The 24,503-nt window shown below is 38.9% G+C and overlaps 1 protein-coding gene across 2 annotated transcripts in view; it reads right to left on the bottom strand.

Moving 5' to 3' along the window:
- Positions 1-1,175: 1,175 nt before the first annotated feature.
- The window catches only part of TMEM200C (transmembrane protein 200C), a 47,237-nt gene continuing 23,909 nt past the window's right edge, over positions 1,176-24,503 (bottom strand). For both annotated transcript variants that reach the window (XM_063450461.1, XM_063450462.1), the window contains exon 2: positions 1,176-3,873. In XM_063450461.1, the coding sequence (XP_063306531.1) occupies positions 2,191-3,837 (1,647 nt within the window). In that variant the 5' untranslated portion in view covers positions 3,838-3,873 and the 3' untranslated portion in view covers positions 1,176-2,190. The remainder of the gene's footprint in view (positions 3,874-24,503) is intronic.

The raw sequence follows: 24,503 nt of genomic DNA on the forward strand, positions 1-24,503 counted from the left end.
TACTGGCTATGGGGGATAATGTATAATAAACACAGGTTACTGGCTATGGGGGGATAATGTATAATAAACACAGGTTACTGGCTATGGAGGGTAATGTATAATAAACACAGGTTACTGGCTATGGGAGGGATAATGTATAATAAACACAGGTTACTGGCTATGGGGGGATAATGTATAATAAACACAGGTTACTGGTTGTGGGGGGATAATGTATAATAAACACAGGTTACTGGTTGTGGGGGATAATGTATAATAAACACAGGTTACTGGCTATGGGGGATAATGTATAATAAACACAGGTTACTGGCTATGTGGGGATAATGTATAATAAACACAGGTTACTGGCTATGGAGGATAATGTATAATAAACACAAACACAAAAAAAATGCAGCTTCAGAATTAATCTAAATTGTATGCTGTCTAGGAGGTGGGAGGGTCTGGGAGGGAGGGTCTGCTGCTGAATGTGTCTGCTGACTGTGAGGTACAGGGTCAAAGTTTACTCAATGATGACGAATAGGGGGCGGACCGAACATCGCATATGTTCGCCATCCGTGGCGAACGCAAAAAAGCTATGTTCGCCAGGAACTATTCGCCCGCGAACCGTTCGGGACATCACTACACAAGAATTAATTTACTATAATGTACATCTGAGATATGATTCTCAGTTTGTAGATTCATGTGTTCACTAAAGATCACAACATGCCTTGCTTGGCTTGTGAATTGCAGGTGCTAAAATCAAGGCATTAGGCATTGCTGGGTTGCTCACTTTGGAGGAAACTTAAAAGTGTGTCAGCATTGAGTGTCCTCACATTTCAGCTCCTTTGATAGCTTGCTACCGATTTACAACTCTGGTTATCTATAAGGGAAATAAATCAACAGATGTCCAGATGCTGGGTAGTCTAACATGCACCTGATGTCTGCTACATTCTAGCAAACTCTCAATACCTAAAACAAATTGCCTTTAGTGACCTAAGTGTCATTTAATATCATGAAACTTGCAGAACTTACTTGGACTAAAAGTTAATTAACTTTTTACACCTGAGAACATCACATGCAATGTATGTTTGTGACATAAATAAAAGAAAATAGATAGCTAACATATCTTTAATAATTTTTTAATAAAACATTTTATAGTTATCATTATTATTATAATAAAGAGGAACTATAATATAAAACTCCAGAAGGCTAATTTTCAGTCAAATATGTGCCCTGTGATGCATATGTACACTGGATAAATATGAAAAGTAACAAAAATACAATTTCTCATGCACTCTATTTTCTATTTGTATAAATTATTATACTATAAAACAAGTGTGAAATTATTCCATACACCGCTTTTAAGACTGCTTTTTAAACATTACAGAGCAATGTGTAATGCATTGGTGCTTTGCACATGCTTCGGCCAATCAAATGGTTCATTTGTTTGTTGCATGCTATTGTGAAAATACTGTGTTAGCAAAATAATAATAAAATTCCTTCCATTATCATTGTACACAAAAATCCACAATTGGTCCTGTTTTAAAGAATGCTTTCAAAATCATAACCATTTTTGTATATTATGTACTTAAATGTAAACATTTCTTATAATGTTTATTTATGATATTTATAATTTATTATGTATAACACTCAATAAAACATTTGTATTACAGAATTTCCAAAATGATTATAATATGTCAGTCTAATAATGTTAAACCAAGTCTGTATATTTTATACATTTCTAAATAAATCTGTATACTTTGTGAGATAGACCTTAAGGTAATATGAAACCACTATTTGTTTCCAAAAATAAAATAATTAATTTTATGTAGCCTAAAGGCAGGCTTGCTGCCATAACATTTGGGGAAGCCAAACTACAGCCATAAGGGAATTATGGACATGCCATCAGCAGGAAAATGGGGAAAAAAATATTGAACTTCAGATTAAAAGTGCATGATTTTTGTCAAAATAATCAGGTCATGGTAAATGTTAAAGACCTGCTGCTAGGCTGTCTTATTAATACAGTTTGGTTTGAATTATAAAAACAAATTACAATCAGGTGTTTAAGTTACTTTTCTGTTATAGAATGCAGTTTTCAGTACCAATACAAATTGTTGCTACTGCAAATCTTTGGATATTTGCAAGTTCCAGTTCCCTGTAATACAGTATATTCTGGAACACAACTGGGAACACTAACATGTATTCACGTGTGCCTTAAATTCTTGTATTGTCTAAATCATCACCATCATCATCATTGTCATCCATTTTAGCATGTGATCTGGACAGCATCAGTAGTTTTTCTTTATTAGTGTACTGCCTTTGAAGTGTTCCTATATTTTGTTCTTTGCTGGTACCTTCCAAAGAATGCATGTCTTTATCCCTAAATTCTTCACAGTCTTGGTTTTTATTGGCTGAGGTGTCAATAGACTCAAAGGAGGTTCCTGCCTCCTCAAGATGAATATAGCCCTTATTGCTTGATTGGTCAGACTCGGAGCTCTGAGAATCTTTCCTGATCAATGGTGCTATTGTGAGTGAATCCACAAGAACCACAGGCTTTGTATTGTTATGTTCTGAAGCTTTCACCAAAAGGCTACAGTCGAGATCTGTGCTACTTAAAGATTGGCTACCCAAATCAGACAAAGGCCCAGGTGATGTAGATCTCCTAAGGTCAGGCAGACAGCTTGTGCTCTGGCGCCTTAACAATTTCCGATGGGTCTTGGGAATTTCCCAGTTCAAGTCTGCATGGCTAAAATTGGTTAAACTTAATTCAATCTCCCCCCTGGATACTTCTTTGGCACTTTTTTTCTCAACAACAGGTTCATCTTTCTTATCTAAAAGGCAGTTATCTAATTTCACAATGGGCAATGTGAATGCACTGAGGGAGGACCCAACAATGGAGCACATACCCCTTCTGCCCCATTCTAGATCAGGTGATTCTAAGGGGGAACCTTTGACTCCATCTCTCCCAAAATCTCTTTCAAATGGTAGGGCAGAGGCTGACCGCTCACGGTAAATACTGTACACTGCGTCAGCGATACAGGGGGAATCTGGTGGCTGGCGATATAACTTAGGAGAAGACGTCCTTGTCTCTCTTAAATTTGGAGGGGAGAAAGTAATTGGTCCACCAAGAGATGAATTCCAAGAGGTTTTGGCAAGCATGGCAGCCCCAAATGTATCCCCAGCTTTAACATCCATACTCCGAGATTGTACATAATTCACAAATCCATTTAAAGGAGCTCCATCCTTACATTTCATGCCATGAACATCAATCACAGTAGAATACAAATCCCTCAAGTTAATTATCTTGGTTTTCTTGTCTCGGTTTTCATGAAGAACAGCATTTGCACAAATGAACAGAAATATTCCAATACCCATTATAAGTGGACCAAATACTTTCAGATTATCAGAATGCAAGTACCCAGAAAACAGGCCAGCAAGAAAACCAGGAGACTTTTTCTGCTGAAGGTTTCTAGTAATGTTTCTGTCTATTGTTTTAGGTACATCCAGAATGGATTCAGAGCTGCTTTGATTCCTCCGGGATTGATTTTTACTTGCACTAATTATATTTTTATCACCTGATGAATATTTGGCTTGATTTTTCCCTAGATTTCCATGGTATACTGAGTTACTTTTTGGCCAGTAACCTATAACAGCCATTGCAACTCCAACTAAAAGTACCAAAATTCCAAAAAGAGCAATTAATCCAGAGATGGAACAAAGTTTAAGTTTGCCTTTCACCACAACAACATCATTCTTGCGTTTCTTTTTTGCTTTTCGCTTTTTTTTCGGAGTCTGGCTTTTGGGTCGGAGAGGATCTTGTTTCCGAGCAGAGATCCTCAGGAGACCTCCTGTGGCAATCATGCTGTCCTCAAGATGGTTGACAAGTTACCCCAGCACCTGAATGAAAACATATATAAAAAAAAAAAAATTAAAGAAGGAAACATTTTGAAGAGAATATCTGCTGAAAAATTTCAGGAATGCAAATGAAACATAATTAATTCTACAATTTAACCAAATGTAATCATACATTTAAAAACAAACGAGCTCAAATGTAATTTAGAAAATATAGGCTCATCAACATTTTCTTTGTTCAAAACGTTTTTTCATTATAACTGGATGAGATAAGTGAAATTATAACATTTTAATGCACTTTTAATACAAATAAATATTTTTAAAGTAACTTTCACCTCAAACTTTTTTTTCTTCATGTTACTTGATATATTAGACGTAGAAACCTCTTGTCACTACATTCTAAAGATAAAAGTACTCAAAATACTTTTAAATGTTAGGAATATTATATTAAAGCTCTTGAGAACTGAACTTAGTCTGACATCAAGTGTATTTTTGGAACCCCTTTACTGTTATTTTAAAAAAAAATTGTTATTTTAAATGACATACTTGTGGTTTTATTTATATTGATTTAATTGTTGGCACATTTATTTGTTTTGTGATGCTATCCTAAAAATAATTTGTAATATGTTCCATTCTTTTATGTCTGTGCATTATTTTATTGTCACTAACAAAGACAATGAAAACAATACATTGAAAAAAAGGCTCTATAGACCTATAAAAGGAGTTGTAAATGTGAGTTTATTGTCAGGCAAGCCAGCACAAGCACTTTTTGTCCATCTGCTTTTAATGCATATTGCAATCCAATATATCAGTAACTATACTGAAATATATATTTTCGCTTCAATGAGGTTCTGATTTTTTTGGATCTATTAATGAAATTGGATATATTATTTTTTCCTTAAAATAATGTTATTTACTTAGATGTGACAGTACATCCTGTTCAGTCTAAACCAAATTGGGCTATATCCATGCTTTGACTGGGGTAATATACTGCTGTTTGTTGAGGCAAAATTTTATGGCCTTCACAATGACCAAGAAGCTGTAGAAAGCAAAATATGTAGATTTAGTCACCAACATGTTGTGCTTACATGAATCTTATGTGATATCACTATTGACATCAGTTGACAATAAACCTTAATCGGGGGTAGGCAACCTTCAACACTCCAGATGTTGCGGACTATATCTACCATAATGCTCTTTCGTCCATAATGCTGGCAGACATCAGGGAAGATGTACTCCACAACATCTGCATTGCCAAAGTTTGCCTACCAATGCCCTAGTTCAGTGGTTCCCAAACCAGTCCTCATGGCCCACCAACAGTCCAGGATTTATGTACTTCCCTGTTTTACTCCAATGGAGATACTAACAAAACCTGGACTGTTGGTGGGTCTTGAGGACTGGTTTGGGAAACGCTGCCCTAGATATTAGTAGAAGATGGATATGACATTTACATGCAATCAGTAGGGAATAGATTTCAGATATTGTTACTGTGGTTTTAGTTGAGGAAATATAGAATGATTCAGAGTAACATAGAGCATAGAACCATTATTTATTCACCAAATGCTTCTCTATCATCTAGTCTAGTTGATATTCCATTATCACTTAAAATACAATCTCTCTAACCTCCCTTCACTTAATTCGTATTAACTAATTTCTCACTAGATAATGCTATATCACCAACTAAGCAAGCTCGGTAAATGTTTTATTTTATTTTTCATCCGTGTCCTTTTCTCTATGTGCCATTTGCACAGCACCAATCACTGTGTGATTGGAAGGGGCGCATGCAGAAGCATGCAGGGACTCAAGCAGTGGTCTCACAGTACAAAGAACTCACAAATGGTTAGGGCTGGTGTTGGGGTTAAGGGTAGGGTTAGGATTGCTGTTAGGGTAGCGTTAGGTTTGATGTCCAAGTTAGACCTAGTGACAGGTGTAGGGATAGTGTAAGAGTTATGATTAGGGGTAGGTTTAGATTTATAAATAGAGCCAATGGTGAGGTTGGGGTTAGATTTAGAAATAGAGCCAATGGTGACACAGATAACATCACTTTGCAAATTGCATGTCTACTGTTTAGTAGATATACCCTAAATAAAGCATTCATGTATTTAATTTTGCATTTTTGAAGCCTTTGCAAGCCTTCCTCCTCTAACCTAGCCCAAACTTTCCGTGGCTGTCTAATCACATACTTCCAAATGCAGCTCAATGAAAAGTCTTTGCAAGCCAGGTGCTCTAGGGCCATTACCTGGCTCTTGAATTTAGCTCCACTCAGCTCAACAACCTGGAAGAAACAGGACCAGTCTGATTGATAACCTTAGGTTGCGTAACAAGATTAATTTCTAAAATTTCTATTGAAATATGCACTTTTTGTAAACTGAAAAAATAAAAGAGGGCACACTCCTCACACATAAAGCATGTCAGCAAGCTGAAGTGCTTTAGGGGTCAGGAGTGTACTAGTTAACCTCTTTATGCCGGCAATCGTGTATATATGATTGCCAAGGTGTGCATCCATACCTCGCAATCATGACTACACAATTTGCATATTTGCCAATTACTGCATGGTTATTCCTTAAAATAGATTCATTTACTTGCATTAACATATTGCACTATGATAGTGTATGTTTTTCTTTTTTAGTTTTAGAAGGAATTTAATCTTATACACATTATATTTATGTATTGCGTGTGCTGTTCATTTATACATTTAAAAATATATATATTTTATTGATAGTCAAATGTAGTGATTGGTTTCACTGCTGTATCTATCTGTACAGTTTTGTGTTTTTTGAGTGTAATTTTTCACATATGAATATTTTACCACTTGTTTTTCTTAGCACTTCTAATTTGACTATTTTGGTCTTAAATTTAAAATTCATCTTGAATTCACAACATTTCTCACTTTACCAAATAATCCTGTCAGACCACATTACCAATAAGTGTCTCTGGCAAGAAAGTTAAAAATATATCTACCTCAAAATGTGAGAGTAACATGATACGAACAATTCATGCAGACTTGGACATCGCTCAGATTAACAAGGTCCATATCAGATGCTGGGAAACCAGTACGATCTGTCCATATATGGGCACATTAAAAATAAGGCCCAGTGGCTACTATGCTTGAAAGCAGACCACCACATGTTCCCACAGCAGGAATCAGTAACTATTACAGTAGGAGATATCCAATAATGAGTAGCCTGCATGAAGAGTTGGTCATGCTGCATGAACGTCTAACAGCACAAATGAACCAGCTACAAGCAACAGGCTCTGGCTAACCAAAAACGGCAGAACAATACTAAGTATGAAGCACTCTGGTTTAATAGCCATCTAACTACTAATCAATAACCTGCCTCCCAACCACATGGTGTAGCAAAATGGAGAATTCCAACATACTTCTATTCCCTTTTGTTCAGCTGTCCGTATGCCCCATCTGTTTACCGAACCCCCTCACTGTGTGGCCCCTTGTTCACACTTTCATAATCACCGACCACCCCTGGCTGTTAACCACAAATTGGTTATTAGTTTAAGTGCTTCCCCTGTGTGGCCGCCATTCGTATAACTGAACGTACATGTTCAAACAATTGGCGGACATTTTGTCTTCCAAACGAGGGAAGTGGCACATGGTTGTCAATGCGTGGAACTATTTTCAGATACAGGACCCCGCGAATTCCCGGGAAACTGGTACCGCTGCCCATGCAACTTCCTGAACAATTAGAACGGTGTTCGTGAGGCATAAACTACCGAACAGGGGGAGCATTTGTACCCTAACAGCAGGGAATGAATTCACCAGTGTTTGTGTGAGAACCCCTGAAAGATGAACGGTCATTGCCTTGTTTTCTATGGAACTGTTTTGGGGTATCACCTTATGGCCGACCGGTCAAAACTTCATTCAAATGGCGTTCCCGAACTACCAAAGCGATCTGAGTGATATTTTGACAAAGTGTCCACTCAGATCCAAGCTATTCGGTGATATGACTTTCGTGGTGTTCTGAAGTTATTAAAATTGATTTTTGGATATTTCAAAATATTGTAGATTTTTCTGTACCTGAGGGATAATTAAGTTATAGTTTTTCCTCACGCAATTATCTCTTTTAGGCACAGAGGATCTTGGAAAGAACAGCCCTGTAATTGTGACTAAGAAACCCCATGCTAGGGGCAATGTATAAAAGCCGTGTGTGGTAGGAATAAAACCAGTTGTACTCCTAGAACTGTGTGTCTTCCAGTTGCTGGGGAGGAGGTGGGATATTTCTTTGGTGTTTTTATTGTTGCTGATTGTACTTTTGTGGATCCAGCGGAGAAGAGTCCCTGTTAGGACTAGGGCTCCACTACACATGGAAGGTCTTGTCAGGCATCTTAGACTCCAAGATTGATAGGCATATGAGTCAATAAATTTGCCATACCCAGGAGGGAATTGGAAACAACACTAGAGGCTCAAAACAACATTTTCTGATGGACAAAGCAGTGACACAACATTCCAAGACCAGACAGACCACTCCCCTGGTCCTTGATCCAGGAACTAGGGAAGGGCAAAGGCTAACTGTGCTCTGCCCGGTTGCCAGCGCTTCTGCTAGGGTGGCCTGCAGGTAGTCAGGTCCTGGACAATGGGAAAGGGGAGGGCCGAGACCAGTTGCTCTCTGCCTAGATGCCAGCTCTTCCGCTGGGTGTGTCAGGATCGGGACAGGGATCCAACACGCAGAGTACAAACAGTAGCCAGATACGTATACCGGACCCTAGAATGGCCGGACTAACGTAAGTAGTACAGTATAGAATGGTCAAAGACAAGCCGAGGTCGAGGGTAACAGAAGACAGGTAAGCGAGAGACAAGCCGAATCAAGGGTAACAGAGATAAGCAGAGTAAGGTAAACAAGCCGGGTCAAAACCAAAAGGGATAATAGAATACACAAGCACTGAGTGACTAGAACAAGCTAGAACCACGACAGGGCAATGAGCTAATGAAAGAAGCTCTGTTAAATACCCTGTTCAGAGCAGTAACCACGCCTCCGAGGCGTCCTGATTGGTCCTGCAGCAATTGACTGACAGGTCGTTCCGGGGGAGTGTCCTGATGACTACTTCCTGCCTAGATGCTGTAAAAGGCAGTCACTCCCTCGCGGCCGGCCTAGCATGACCGGATAGACCGCGGGGAAGGGAGCCATCAGACCGTCTGGATGGAGGAACAGCTAAGTCTCTACCTCTTTCGGAGGTAGAGACCACAGGTACCCTGACAGTACCCCCCCCCCCTCAGATACGCCCACCGGGCGGAATGAACCCGGGACGAGATGGGAAGCGAGAGTGATACGCCCTGCGGAGACAGGGAGCATGAACATCCTCCTGAGGTACCCAACTCCTCTCCTCAAGACCATATCCCTTCCAATCAACCAGATATTGTACTCTCCCCCGGGAGATTCGAGAATCAATAATAGAGTTAACGTCATACTCCTCCTGACCCTCCACCTGAACGGAGCGAGGAGGGGCTATTGTGGAGGAAAATCTGTTACATATGAGTGGTTTCAGCAATGAAACGTGAAACGAGTTCGGGATGCGTAAGGTATTAGGAAGAGCTAAACGATACGCAACTGGATTGATACGGGTCAGCACCCTGTAGGGTCCAATATAACGAGGAGCGAACTTCATGGAGGGCACTTTTAAACGGATGTTCCTCGTGCTCAGCCATACCCTATCACCTGGAACAAAGACCGGAGCCGCCCTTCTACGTTTATCAGCGTGTTTCTTGACCAACATAGAGTTGTGCACAAGGATTTGTCGAGTTTGATCCCACAACTTCCTCAAATTGGCAACATGAACATCAACCGACGGCACCCACTGGGAAGGAGAATCCGAAGGAAGAATAGACGGATGAAAACCATAATTCATGAAGAAGGGGCTTGAATGAGTAGAATCGCAAACGAGATTGTTGTGTGCAAACTCCGCCCAAGGAATCAAACCGACCCAATCATCCTGGTGTTCAGAAACAAAGCATCGTAAATATTGTTCAATTTTCTGGTTGGTACGTTCAGCAGCTCCGTTAGACTGAGGATGATAGGCAGAAGAAAAGTTTAATTTAATACCAAGTTGAGAGCAGAAGGACCTCCAAAAGCGGGAAACAAATTGGGAGCCTCTGTCCGATACAATTTGAGAGGGTATCCCATGTAGGCGAAAAATCTCCTTAGCGAATATCTCTGCCAATTCGGGAGAAGACGGGAGTTTAGGCAGGGGAATGAAGTGTGCCATCTTAGTAAACCTGTCAACCACGGTGAGGATAACAGTCTGTCTTTTAGAGATAGGTAGATCGACAATAAAGTCCATGGCCAAACAGGACCATGGTTTTTCTGGAACCTCCAAGGGTTGCAGGAATCCACATGGAAGCGTATGGGGTTGTTTGGTTTTAGTACAAACTTCACATGCAGCGATGAACTCCTCAATATCCCTCCGTAAAGCAGGCCACCAGAAGTCCTTAGAGATCAACGCGTAAGTTTTGCGAATACCAGGATGTCCCGCCATCTTGCTATTATGTAAACACTGTAAAAGTTCCAGTTGAAGAGCAGGAGGAACGAAATGACGGCCCGCAGGAGTCTGTTTAGGTGCTAGATGTTGCAACTTAATGATCTCGGCCAGTAATGGAGAAGGAATCCTGAGATTCGTATTAGCAATGATATTGCATTTCGGAACTATAGAAGAAAGAACTGGTTCAGGTACAGTAGAAGGTTCATATTGGCGAGATAATGCATCGGCTTTAGAGTTTTTAGAACCAGGTCTGTAAGTCAGTACATAATTGAAGTGAGTCAGGAATAAGGACCAACGAGCTTGTCTAGAGGATAAGCGCTTAGCCTCCCCAATATAGGACAAGTTTTTGTGGTCCGTCAAAATCGTAATAGGGTGTAGGGTCCCCTCCAACAAATGTCTCCACTCCTTTAAGGCTTTAATGACTGCTAACAGTTCCCTTTCCCCGATGTCATATCTGCTCTCAGGCCCAGAAAATTTCTTAGAGAAGAAACCACAAGGGTGTAACGGTTTATCCACCCCTAACCTTTGAGACAGAACAGCCCCAACTGCTGTCTCAGAGGCATCGACCTCGAGCAAGAAAGGCAGAGTCGTATCAGGATGGACTAGAATGGGAGCCGAGGCAAAAAGTTCCTTGAGAGTCTTGAAAGCACCCAGAGCTTCCTTAGACCAGAACTTAGTATCAGCCCCTTGTTTGGTCATATTGGTAATAGGCGCAATGATAGAGGAGTATCCTTTAATGAAGCGCCTATAGTAGTTGGAAAAACCAATAAACCTTTGGATAGCCTTGAGTCCTTTGGGCAAGGGCCAGTCTAAAATAGATTGAAGTTTTACAGGATCCATTTTAAAACCCTCCCCAGAAATCACGTATCCAAGAAAGTCTACCTGAGACTGATCAAAACTGCACTTCTCCAATTTGCAATATAGACCATGTTGCAGCAGCTTGTGTAGACCTGTCTATGGTGAGTCTCAATCTCCTTAGAGTGTATTAGTATGTCGTCCAGGTAAACAATAACACAATCATGCTGAAACTCCCTAAGTACCTCATTAATCAAATATTGAAATACTGCAGGAGCATTGCATAGTCCAAATGGCATAACAGTGTATTCGTAATGGCCATACCGGGTATTGAATGCCGTCATCCACTCGTGACCTTGCTGGATTCTCACCAAATTGTAAGCCCTTCTGAGATCTAACTTGGTGAAGATTTTGGAGCCCTTAAGACGATCAAATAACTCGGTAATCAGTGGGATAGGATAGGCATTTCTGACAGTTATTTTATTCAAACCTCGGTAATCGATACAAGGTCTCAGCGTGCCATCCTTCTTCTTAATGAAAAAGAACCCAGCCCCGGCCGGAGAAGAAGACCTCCTGATGAATCCCTTTTCTAAATTCTCCCGAATATACTCCTCTAGAACCGAGTTTTCCTGAACAGACAAAGGATATACATGGCCCCTCGGAGGCATAGTGCCGGGTAGAAGCTTAATCTTACAGTCAAATGACCTGTGTGGAGGCAAAGAATCGGCATTCTTCTTGTCAAACACTGCCCTTAAGTCTAGGTAAAGGTCTGGTATTTGTCTTTCTGTGGACTGAGTAGGATTCTCCGGTATGTTAATATTAGCTAATGGAGAAACCTTGCACAAACACCGATCCTGGCAGCCCTGGCCCCACGAGAGTATCTCTCCTAACTCCCAATCGATAATAGGGTTATGTTTTTTCAACCATGGGTACCCCAGAACTATGGGAACGGAAGGAGACGAAATGAGCATAAGAGATAAATTCTCCACGTGTAGGATACCCACATTTAAATTAATGGGTATGGTCTCACGAAAGATAACAGGGTCTAGTAGTGGTCTACCATCTATGGCCTCAACGGCCAAAGGTGTCTCCCTTAGCTGGGATGGGAAATTGTTCTTACTAGCAAAGGCTTGGTCGATAAAATTCTCAGCAGCACCGGAATCTATCAATGCCATAGCCCTTACTACTTCCTTCCCCCAAGTTAAGGAAACTGGTAGCAGAAGCCTGTGATCTTTATAATCAGGAGTAGAGGACAAAATAGAAACACCCAAGGCCTGTCCTCTAGAGAGACTTAGGTGCGAGCGTTTCCCGGGCGGTTAGAACAGTTCGAGAGTAAATGACCCTTGGCTCCACAATACATACACAAACCCTCTCTTCTCCTGTGCTGTCTTTCCTCCTCAGAGAGGCGGGTATACCCTATCTGCATAGGTTCAGTAAGCAAAGATATCGTGGAGTCAGGACTTGGAACAGCGGGAGCTAACCTAAAAGAAGGTCTCTGGTTCCTCTCTCGAGTGTTCTGTCTCTCTCTTAGACGTTCATCTATACGAGAGATGAACGAAATTAAATCCTCTAAATTCTCAGGGAGTTCTCTGGTAGCAACCTCATCAAGGATTACATCAGATAGGCCATTCAAAAATACATCCATATACGCCTGCTCATTCCACTTGATTTCTGCCGCCAGAGACCTGAACTCTAGTGCATAATCCACCAGTGTTTGGTTCTCCTGTCTCAGGCGCAACAGTAATCTGGCTGCATTAACCTTTCTACCTGGAGGGTCAAATGTTCTTCTAAAAGCAGCTACAAATGCGTTATAGTTATAAACTAATGGATTATCGTTCTCCCATAGTGGGTTGGCCCATCTCAGAGCTTTCTCAATGAGTAGGGTGATAATAAATCCTACTTTTGCCCTATCTGTAGGATAAGAGCGAGGTTGCAATTCAAAGTGGATACTAATTTGGTTTAAAAAACCACGACACTTCTCAGGAGCCCCACCATAGCGTACTGGGGGGGTAATGTGAGAAGAAGCACCCACTGTGGCTACCTCTAGACCTGAACCGACAGGAGAAACAGGGGTATTACGTATCTCCTCTGGTGGGTTATTGGCACAAGCTAATAGAGCCTGTAGCGCAAGCGCCATCTGATCCATTCTGTGATCCATGGCTTCAAACCTAGGATCAGGAGCAGCCAGCTGACTGTTTGTACTTGCAGGATCCATTGGCCCTGTCGTAATGTCAGGATCGGGACAGGGATCCAACACGCAGAGTACAAACAGTAGCCAGATACGTATACCGGACCTTAGAATGGCCGTACTAACGTAAGTAGTACAGTATAGAATGGTCAAAGACAAGCCGAGGTCGAGGGTAACAGAAGACAGGTAAGCGAGAGACAAGCCGAATCAAGGGTAACAGAGATAAGCAGAGTAAGGTAAACAAGCCGGGTCAAAACCAAAAGGGATAATAGAATACACAAGCACTGAGTGACTAGAACAAGCTAGAACCACGACAGGGCAATGAGCTAATGAAAGAAGCTCTGTTAAATACCCTGTTCAGAGCAGTAACCACGCCTCCGAGGCGTCCTGATTGGTCCTGCAGCAATTGACTGACAGGTCGTTCCGGGGGAGTGTCCTGATGACTACTTCCTGCCTAGATGCTGTAAAAGGCAGTCACTCCCTCGCGGCCGGCCTAGCATGACCGGATAGACCGCGGGGAAGGGAGCCATCAGTCCGTCTGGATGGAGGAACAGCTAAGTCTCTACCTCTTTCGGAGGTAGAGACCACAGGTACCCTGACAGGGTGGACTGGTACATAGTCACAGGGCAAGAGGCTGGAAAGTATGCCCCTCCAAAAACCCGTGACGAGGTCCAGTTTGTTACAATAGTAAAATTTTACTTTTATTTCAGTCTGCTGCTAGCTCTGCCCCTGATCTGCCTGCTTGGCTGACATCATCAGACGTGTTGATCAATAGCCAATCACAATGCTTTCCCATAGGAAAGCACTGGATTGGCTGAGACTGTCAAGGAGGCAGATCTGGGGCAGAGCCAGCAAAAGCCAAACACAGCCATGGCCGGTCAGCATCTCCACATAGAGATGCATCGAATCAATGCTTCTCTAGGAGGAAAGTTTAGTGTCTCCATGCAGAGGGTGGAGATACTGAATGACAGTGCCACAGCAAGCACCTCTAGTAGCCATCTGAGAAGTGGCCACTGGAGGAATCCCTAGGCTGTAAGGTAACTACTACATTTTCTCTGAAAAGACAGTGTTTACTGCAAAAAAGCCTGAAGGGAATGATTATACTCACCAGAACAAATACAATAAGCTGTAGTTGTTCTGGTGACCATAGCGTCCCTTTAAAGTTTAATTTACAGAGCAGCAGATAAAAACTAAAGTAAGTTATCATCTGACTAAAAATGAAACCACCTTTTTATGTAGGCTGTGTGATTTACAGCCAGGAGTGGTGTGGCTAGGTCTGCATTAACAGACATAAAACTTGTTTAACTCATAAACAACAGCACATTAAGCAGTGAGACGTCAGATGCACAATCTATACACAAAAACTGCTCCATTAAGCAAAAGGTTTTTTGGTGGCTAGAATGTTCCTTTAAATTGGTAATAATGTTGTAATTACATTGCATTTCTACGTTAGCTTTACATAGATACCCAATACCAGTTTTTGTGTTCACACTGGGTTATTCAAAGTGAGAATTGTAAATAAATTCAAAATTACTTTTGACTTTTAGGATGAAAAAAACAAACTAAAAATAGATGCTGTTCTGGGTTTAAATTCCTTTTAAGGCTGACAAATTCATTGCAGATAGCAGGATTTTCTATAATAGTATAGAAATAAATTATCTAATCATATACAACTTGAACCATTATCGCATAAGTTTAAAGAGAGCATAAAGTTGATCCCACTACAGACCTTTATTTATACACACTGAAGTAATAAAGGTAAAAGAATAGTTCACCTCTCTTATAAGAAATAGGAAGATATGCATGAAATAATTTTCATACCGGTAGTGACCTAAATCATAAATCAAGGTTAACAAAGAGATATATTTCAGTGAACGTATTTATTTATGTTGAAGAATACTCTGTTTCTATAATAATATATTTAGTGTACTCCATGTATAGATAAAATCTGCAAATCTGTCCTTTTGATAGGCGAGTATTTTTGAAAGTTGGAGGAAATTTCATATATTGCAACTGACGGAAGACCAAGATTGATTCCTACATTTAGCTTTTCCATAGGTACATGTTAAAACAGAATGGTAAAGAAATTGTGTGGGCATTTAGACATACAGTTCAATTTAGGTTCAATTCTGAAGAAGGAAAGTCTTACTTGCAACAAATTAAAGGACCACTCTAGGCACCCAGACCACTTCAGCTTAATGAAGTGGTCTGGGTGCCAGGTCCAGCTAGGGTTAATCCATGTTTTTATAAACATAGCAGTTTCAGAGAAACTGCTATGTTTATAAATGGGTTAATCCAGCCTCCAAATCCTCTAGTGGCTGTCTCATTGACAGCCGCTAGAGGCGCTTGCGTGATTCTCACTGTGAAAATCACAGTGAGAGCATGCAAGCGTCCATAGGAAAGCATTGATAATGCTTTCCTATGAGACCGGCTGAATGCGTGCGCAGCTCATGCCGCGCGTGCGCATTCAGACGAATGGGAGGATCGGAGGCAGAGAGGAGGAGGAGAGCTCCCCGCCCGGCGCTGGAATAAAGGTAAGTTTTAACCCTTTCCTCATCCCAGAGCCGGGCGGGAGGGGATCCCTGAGGGTGGGGGCACCCTCAGGGCACTATAGTGCCAGGAAAACGAGTATGTTTTCCTGGCACTATAGTGGTCCTTTAACCCCTTAAGGACCAAACTTCTGGAATAAAATGGAATCATGACGTGTCAGACAAGGGGTTAAACAGTGAATGCAGCTGCAACAACACATAAGCTAACAGTGACATTCAATCTGTTTCTCCTTTGATGAATGTATCCCATGGTGATCGTGTGTAGGGAGAGAATGGAGATCTCTCTTTTACTGTTCATACCACTTTAAATGTCCAGAATTGATCAAATTAAACATGGTCATTTTCATGCCACTAATACATGAAAAATCAAGTCAAGGATTAGGTAGAAAAAATTGTTATGTTTTTGTTAATTTATTTGCTGGTCATAATGATATTATATATAATATATAATATATCATATTTGCAGTGTTAGTTTAAAGTTCTTATTTACCAGGTTTTTCACTAAACAATTAAGTTAGTGAATTCAATGTGAATGTCAAAATTGAGGCTAAAATAGCTGATTCTCCAACTCACCCATAGTCACTGTTTGGCAATCGTAAACTCAATTTATCTTTTTGAATTTAAATTACTTGCATTAACTGAAATTCTGTATTTTTATTTAAAAATCCTGTTTAGAGTACTTTTTCTTAAAACACTGCATGTTTTATTCATAGTCAACTGAATACAAACTCCTTCTGTACATCTTGATCTTAACACAAATTGATCAAATATTCTGTCCATTTAAACAATGAATTAGGTAAGAATTGTTTAAAGCCTGTTATTTGTAGATCATAAGTGAACAAGAGTCACCTTGAAGGTTTGCATTCTGCTCAGACAAATAAATGTGTTGCCTCTACTCTACTTGTTTCCCATATTATCAATTAAAAACATTATTAATGTAGGCATGTGGTATAGTAAAAATCTGAATCAAATTCATCTGAAACCCATCTGTTCTACCAATCATACATTAAATGTTAAAAAAAAATCAAGATAAAGTGGTCAAGCATAACCTTTTCTTCTAAAACCAATATTGCTAATGTATTCTGTGGCTTTACAATATACTGAAAGCTTAATCATTAATTATCTCACCATACTACACAAACCACCTGTCCAACCTTGTTAGAGCTAGTCCTACTCTTATTTTGGCACAACTATTGTTTTATCCTACCATCTGTGTACAATTTGAAATTGGCGTAGTCATCTGAGTAGTTTGCCTTCAGGAGCAATAGATGTATATATGTGGCTTGGCACTCACCCTGTCTCAAATGTATAGTCTTGATGCCTTGGTGCTATCCCACGTTAGGAAATATATGTAGCAATAAGAGATGCACTCTCCGGTCTTAGTAAATAATCAATTGGTATTTATTCCAAAAAAGGTTTACATCATTAGATCGACGTTTCGACCCTACAGGGTCTTCCTTAAGATATATATATATATATATATATACTCTCATTTTCCAACCTTTGTATTTATTTGAGACCTGTAAACTTGATTTTACCCTCAGTCCGTCTGATCCCCGACAGCTGGGTGATGTCATCTGGTGTCACTAAGATTGAGGGAAAGTGCACCACAAATACCTATTTAACTGTGTTTGCTATGCACATAGTGTTAAATTCAAGGTATTATAAGCTCATGCATATGCTCAATGTATAGGCCAGCCTGTCATACTGGAGCGAATGCACTCGTCAACGTTTGCATTAATGTCACTTCTGGCTTTGTATTTAGACATTGTTAACTAAATCACAATAAAAAGAGGGAAATGTAGACCATTGGAAGCTATTTATCTTGCTCATTATGATTAGCTTAGTCAACATGGTCTGAAATACCATATTTAAAAAAACAAAATTGCAAAAAAATAAAACAAAAATGTAAAATAAAATGCCTGCAGCTTTAAGCAGACTCCATCCTCACTATGAATAGGTTCCACCAATCACACGCACAAGTTGGACAAAATTGCCACTGCAAATAGTAAGCAATAACGCTTCCTTTGTGTCATTACAGGGGAGGGATTGTATCTTCGGTTATTAGACACTCTCGTAACTGAGTGGGTGCAGGGTACTCTCTACATCATAAACATTGCCAAGTTGTTACAATTTACAAAATGTATTAGAACTACAACTCCCATGATGCTTTGCATGCAATTAGCTGTAGTTTTAAAGTGTCTGTGGATCTACCTTTTGGGCACCCCTGTATAAGAAGTATTGGACAAAAAAAAGTATAGAAGTATAGAAAGAAATGTATATAATTCAAGTTTGTTTAGAAATTGTATTGATCAATGAATGATACTAAACCATCACATTATATATATATATATATATATATATATATATATATATATATATATATATATATATATACATACATATACATAACACCACAAATAATATTGTGACATTCTATTATTTTCAATCCTAAGTAAGCAGTAAATAGGTAAGATAAAAATATTGTATTCAACCTTAGGGCTTACAAACAATAAATGTCCATGCTTATGGATTTTCAAGAATTTGGTAGGACTTTTCTCCTTCTGATATGTTTTATGTTTTATCTTATCTTTATTTACCTTATTATTATTATAATGGTATTTATATAGCGCCAAGTAATTCTGCAGCGCTTTACAATATTATGAAAGGGGTATATTTACAAAAAATTAGACAATTACACAGTGACACAGGAACAATAGGTAGGTGAGGGCCCTGCTCAAACGAGCTTACAGTCTAGAGGAGGTGGGGTACAAATACACAACAGGGCAGCAAGGGTGACAGCTACCAAACAAGGTGGAAAAGTAGCAGAGCTGGAGGTGAGAGTGGAGTATGCCTCTTTTAGGAGAGCGAGAGACAGATTTGGATAAGTATAGATAAGTTACTCCTGGAGTCCATAAGCATTTCTGAACAGATGTGTTTTGAGTGACTTCTTAAATAATTGAAGACTAGGGGAGAGTCTGATGGGGGTAGGCAGGCTGTTCCAAAAGAAGGGAGCTGCCCGCGAGAAGCAGTAAGGGTGCGAGCCAGGGACAGGAGAAGGTCACCTGCAGAGCGGAGAGACCGAGAAGGGGCATATCTATGAATCAGTGAAGAAATGTATCAGGGGCTAGAGCTTTATAGGTAAAGGTTAGTATTTTGAATTGACACCTATAGGATACAGGGAGCCAGTGTAAGGATCGACAGAGGGGAGAGGTATGGGAGGAGCGATGGGTGAGAAAGATCAGCCTGGCGGCAGCATTCATTACCAGCTGTAGCGGGTCAGTTCAGCATTGGGGAAGACCAACTAGAAGAGAATTACAGTAGTCCATGCAAGAGATTACTAGAGCATGAACAAGCTCCTTGGCAGCATCTTGCGTGAGAAAGAGGCGGATGCGGGCGATATTTTTAAGGTGGAATCGTAGCAATATACTGGATATGTTGCACAAAGGTGAGGCCAGGATCAAAGATAACACCAAGACAATGAACATGCAAGAATGGACTGATGCAACTACCATCAACTTGCAGGGAAAGCGAAGGAGGAGGATCAGCATTATGAGGGGGAAAAATAAGAAGGTCAGTTTTAGAGAGATTGAGTTTCAGAAAGCGGGAGGACATCCAATCAGAAATTGAAGAAAGGCAAGCAGTGACAAATTGCAGGACTGTGGAGGAAAGATCAGGGGAGGAGAGATATATCTGGGTGTCGTTGGCATACAGATGGTAGCGGAATCCAAAGGAGTTAATGAGTTTGCCAAGAGAGGCAGTATAAAGAGAGAACAGAAGGGGACCAAGAACAGATCCTTGGGGGACTCCAACCAAGACAGGGCAAGAGGAGGAGAACCATGAGAGGACAGTGTCACAGAGACCGAAGGATTGAAGAGTTTGGAGAAGGAGGACATGAGTTTGGAGAAGTAGTTATTAAATCCCACCTGCCAAGATTAACAACTTTTAATTTTTAGTTACATTATTGAGTCTATCTACACACTCCATCCACACACCACCAGGGCTGAAAAGACTTTCTGCTGTGCTTATATGGCACAGAAAACTTACCAAGAGAAAAAGTAATTTTGTGTTGCAAATACATTTCAGTACAGCGCACACTAAAACAGGTAGTTCTATATATTACATATAATATTTTATGATGGCATATTCTTTATAATTATATATTAGTCAATAAAAATAATACTTTTAGGTGGTAAACATCCTTTAAGCATGCAATCCCATCGCAGTCCCCACTGTAATTAGGTCAATTTTAGTCTTGCACTTTTCAGATGTACAGTTCCAGTGTCCTTTCTTCACCAGTACTCTGGAAAAGCACAGGAAAGTAAATGCAGAAATATTAACCATGAGCTGTGCGTGAGCAGTTGGTAAATCATCAATCGAATATGGGGTACATTGACGTTGTGGCAGGCTTATGCAATGTATGATCATATAATGTAACTAAGCCCCCATTATTATCATTAAAGCATGTTAGGTTGAGTGCAATGAACCCCTTGTTTTTTCATATATATATATATATATATATATATATATGAAAAAACAAGGAGTTCATTGCACTCAACCTAACATGCTTTAATGATAATAATATAGGAGTCTAGCCAGCTCCCTGGTACTGCACCCCTCCCTGTCACAGGTGCCTCATCCCAGGATCCTATTTGGCCTTGCACTGCAGAGAACTCAAGAGGATTTTTCCCAAGTGAGTAGCTCATTTAGCAGACATTAGGCAGTTAGAGTAGGACCTGCCGAATATGGGGTACATTGACGCTGTGGCAGGCTTATGCAATGTATGAACATATAATGTAACTAAATCCCCATTGTTTTTGGATTAGGTGTTTTTAATAAAACTTACAAAATCCGCCAGCACCAAAGTAGCTGTTTAGTGGATAGGGAGTGCATGCATCTATTGTAGGCCAAGCACTAAACATTACATAATTGACATGAATTTCTCTCCCTTTTGCACAATCGTACTTCACTTCAATTTATAAACCATATTTCTCCTTTTGTGTATAATTACAGAATTTAATTAACTGCTTACCACTTATTTAAATGGACACTATAGTCACCAAAGCAACTTTAGTTTATCTAAGTAGTTTTGATGTACAGCTAATCTAGTCTAACTGCTCAATTCCCTGTCATTTAGGAGTTAAATCACTTTGTTTATGCAGCCCTAGCCACACCTCTCTGTAATTGACATATACAACATTCCAAAACGCTTCCTGTAAAGTGAGATTTAATGTTTAACTTCCTTGATTTTATAGTCTGTTTAATTTAGAATGCCTTATCTCCTGCCCTGATAAAATAGCTTGCTAGGCCTTGCAGGAGCCTATTGTATGTGATTAAAGTAAAATTTACAGAGGAGGAGATAAAAACTTCTTAAGTAAGTTATCTGATTTATTTTTTATTTTTTGTTTTAATGCAGGTTTTATCAGTCACAACCAGGGGAGATGTGGCTATAGTTGCATGGACAGAAACAAAAGTGATTTAACTCCTAAACGGCAGAAAATTGAGCAGTGAGACTTCAGGGGCATGATTTATACACAAAAACTGTTTAATTAAGCTAAAATTGTTTTGATGACTGTAGTGTCCCTTTAACTTCTCAATTGCTCGTATCCAAAATAGATCTTCATGATGTAACCCATATTCTTAGTTAACAATTGTATTTTCTTATGTGTTGCTTTTTTTGTTCAGTACATATTATTCATTTAGATTCTAATGTCATGAGAAATCTTGGAGAGCACATTTTATAAATTTGCTACATATATTAGATACAACGTTTTGTACCAGTTTCTCTAAATATATATCCCTCTATTTGTAACCCTACCTATGATCATAAGCAATTTTTTTGTTAAGCACTTTGGAAAAGAGAATTATATTATATTATATATTATATTTGTTGGCAAACAAATAAAATGTAAGGAAGCATTCTATAAATAATAACAAAATCCACAAACGTACATGGCAGTTGTTGCCTGATTAAAATGATTGAAAGGAACTCAGAACAAATGTATGTTAAAGGATCAACATGCAAAGAGACACTCTAATGTTATAATTATTATTAATATTATTATTTTAACAAAAGATATAGGACTAACTCGTTCTGCATTTTCTGACACCAAGTAAAATGTGTGGAGATTCAGCAAAAGTTTTTCAAATTGTAGACCAAAATAGTCAAGTTTGGATTACACAATGTTTCTAATTTAGCCATTTTTGGGACATAATTTGAATTTCCCTTGTTAATTCTTTACAAATTCCGCTTCATTGAATAAACCCACATGACCTTCACATGAAGTTGGTATTGGGAGTTAACAGAATATACATAGGTGGGAACTCATTAAAGGTATAATTAACATAGGTCTGCAATAAAATCAGAGTTCCTGCAGCAAAACAAAAGTAATAGACATGTTGAATATTTTCATATATAGAATAAATTTGGGGTTACAACTAAATTCTTAAAACAAAAAAATATGCAAAGAACAAGGACAGTATGATATTGTTACGAAGTAAATATCTGGATAAATTCACAGAAAAGCTGGATAAATGTTCAAAGGGTGCTTCTCCTCAATGTTCCGGAGGCTCTCTCCTCTATGGTTACCTCCAAACGGTACACCGGATCAGGTACACAAAGATTTACTCCATAAAATGATAAAGTATAAATACCGCTGGCCCAACGTGTTTCATTTTTAGACATGCAAGACTTCCTCAGTGACTATATCAATCATAACATTAAAAACAAATAGTAAATACAAATATATTCCCTCCCACCCAGTGTACGTTTAAAAAGTCCTCCCCTCCTTCAACTATTGGTGTACAATCTTCTCCAGCTCATTCTCCTAATGCTTGTAGATTGTTTGTGTGCCTTGCATTCCAATCGGCATTCCTCTCTTCCGTTACCACTTATATGGCTGTTACCATTGCATTTCAATGTGCATTCCACTAATGCTTGGTAAATTCAGTGCCAATATTCATCTGCAATATTGTTTCTCAAAGAAAATACAATACGACAGACTATTGAATCACAAGTTACAAACATAAGCCTTTAATTCTGTTTTAAGGCAATGAACATTAACAAGCAGCAATCTTTGTTTTATGTAATATTAATTTCTAAAGCCATGATTAGGTATTTGAAAATAGATCAATATTTTTTTTTTTTTATCTTACTGGCTGTTTTTATACTTTATCATTTGATTAAAAACATCTTTGTGCACCTGATCCAGTATACCAATTCTTTTGGAGCTAACAGCAGAGGAGAATGGTGTACTGATAGACCCCTGGAACATTGAGGGAAGAAACCCTTTACATTGTAACAATATCACACTATGGTTGTTCTTTGCATGTTTTTTTAGGATTTAGCTGTAACCCCAAATCTATTGAATATATGCATTTGTAAGAAGGCTTTTAATGACGAAACCAGGGGATACCCGCTGCCACAAAGCCAATGCAGCCAAGAATTTACAAGCTAAATATTTATTTAGTTTGAACCAGTTGCTATTTGTTCATATGTTGAAAAATTTGACATATATCATTTAGCTTCTAAAATATGTTCTTTGATTATTTGATTATTTTTTAAGTGCACAATACAAATGGGATATACACATGATTCTATGATATAAATCTGATATACAAATCTGATTATATTAGTTTTATATATCCAATTTGTCTTGTGCACTTTAAAAAAATCATGCAGCCTGGGAGCTGAGTTGAAAGACTTTAGTACTAATGTAGAGAGGACAGTTCAGTGAAGTATATAACTGATTAAATCAAGGAAATACATCATAATTTGATCCTGGGTTATCAAAGCAATCCTTTGTTTGATCTACAAAATCCAGGATCTTCCTGATGACTACTTAATTAAACAGTCTAACGTTATATAAATTTTTTTTAATGTTAGAATGTTATTTTTTTTTGTTTAGATTATTGTCCCTCTTTGCGTTAAAAAAAAAAAAAGTTTCAACAACCCACTGACGCTACTTTACATGTAATCCAGGTTTAGGCTAGCTCCTAGTCTACAGTTTGATCCACCCATGGTGAGATCACCAACCATGATGATCTATGCTCCAATCAGATACTTTTCACAGAGAAGAACTGGAGATCTACATCTTGTCTGCCACAATTGCCATGCTCTGCCAATACAATGCTTCTCACAGAGAAGCAATTAATATGGTACTTCTCTATGACAAGCATTAGCTGCACTCATTATGCCGTGTGATGATGCTGAAAGTGAAGACCTTTGAAAAACAAAGATCTTAAGGAAAAATCAACCATATTGGCTGTGTTTTTTTAAAAAATGTCAACATTGCTGTTTGTCAAATTTAAATGTTTTACAATGTCCAAGAAATGGGACCACGTGACGTCTATGCACCAAAACCACAAAAAAATGATATAGTGGTTTTGGTGTTAGTGTCTCTTATATACATTTGTAACTCATGGTGTCTCTAGATAAACTAACCAGAAATATATTCTAAGACTCTCTGTTGTTTGTCCCCCTGGAAAATATCTCAGAAAGGGTTTTAATACATAGTTTAGGGGATTACCTGATACCATACTTAAGCGCATGTGCCCTTAACTTATAATGGCCATAATTAATAATCATGAATATTTAAATTTAGGTTGTAGGGAATTAGGTTAAACATGATTAAAATTAAATTAAAATGTATAAA

This window comes from Pelobates fuscus, chromosome 4 (assembly GCF_036172605.1).
Source record: "Pelobates fuscus isolate aPelFus1 chromosome 4, aPelFus1.pri, whole genome shotgun sequence".
Taxonomy (NCBI): domain Eukaryota; kingdom Metazoa; phylum Chordata; class Amphibia; order Anura; family Pelobatidae; genus Pelobates; species Pelobates fuscus.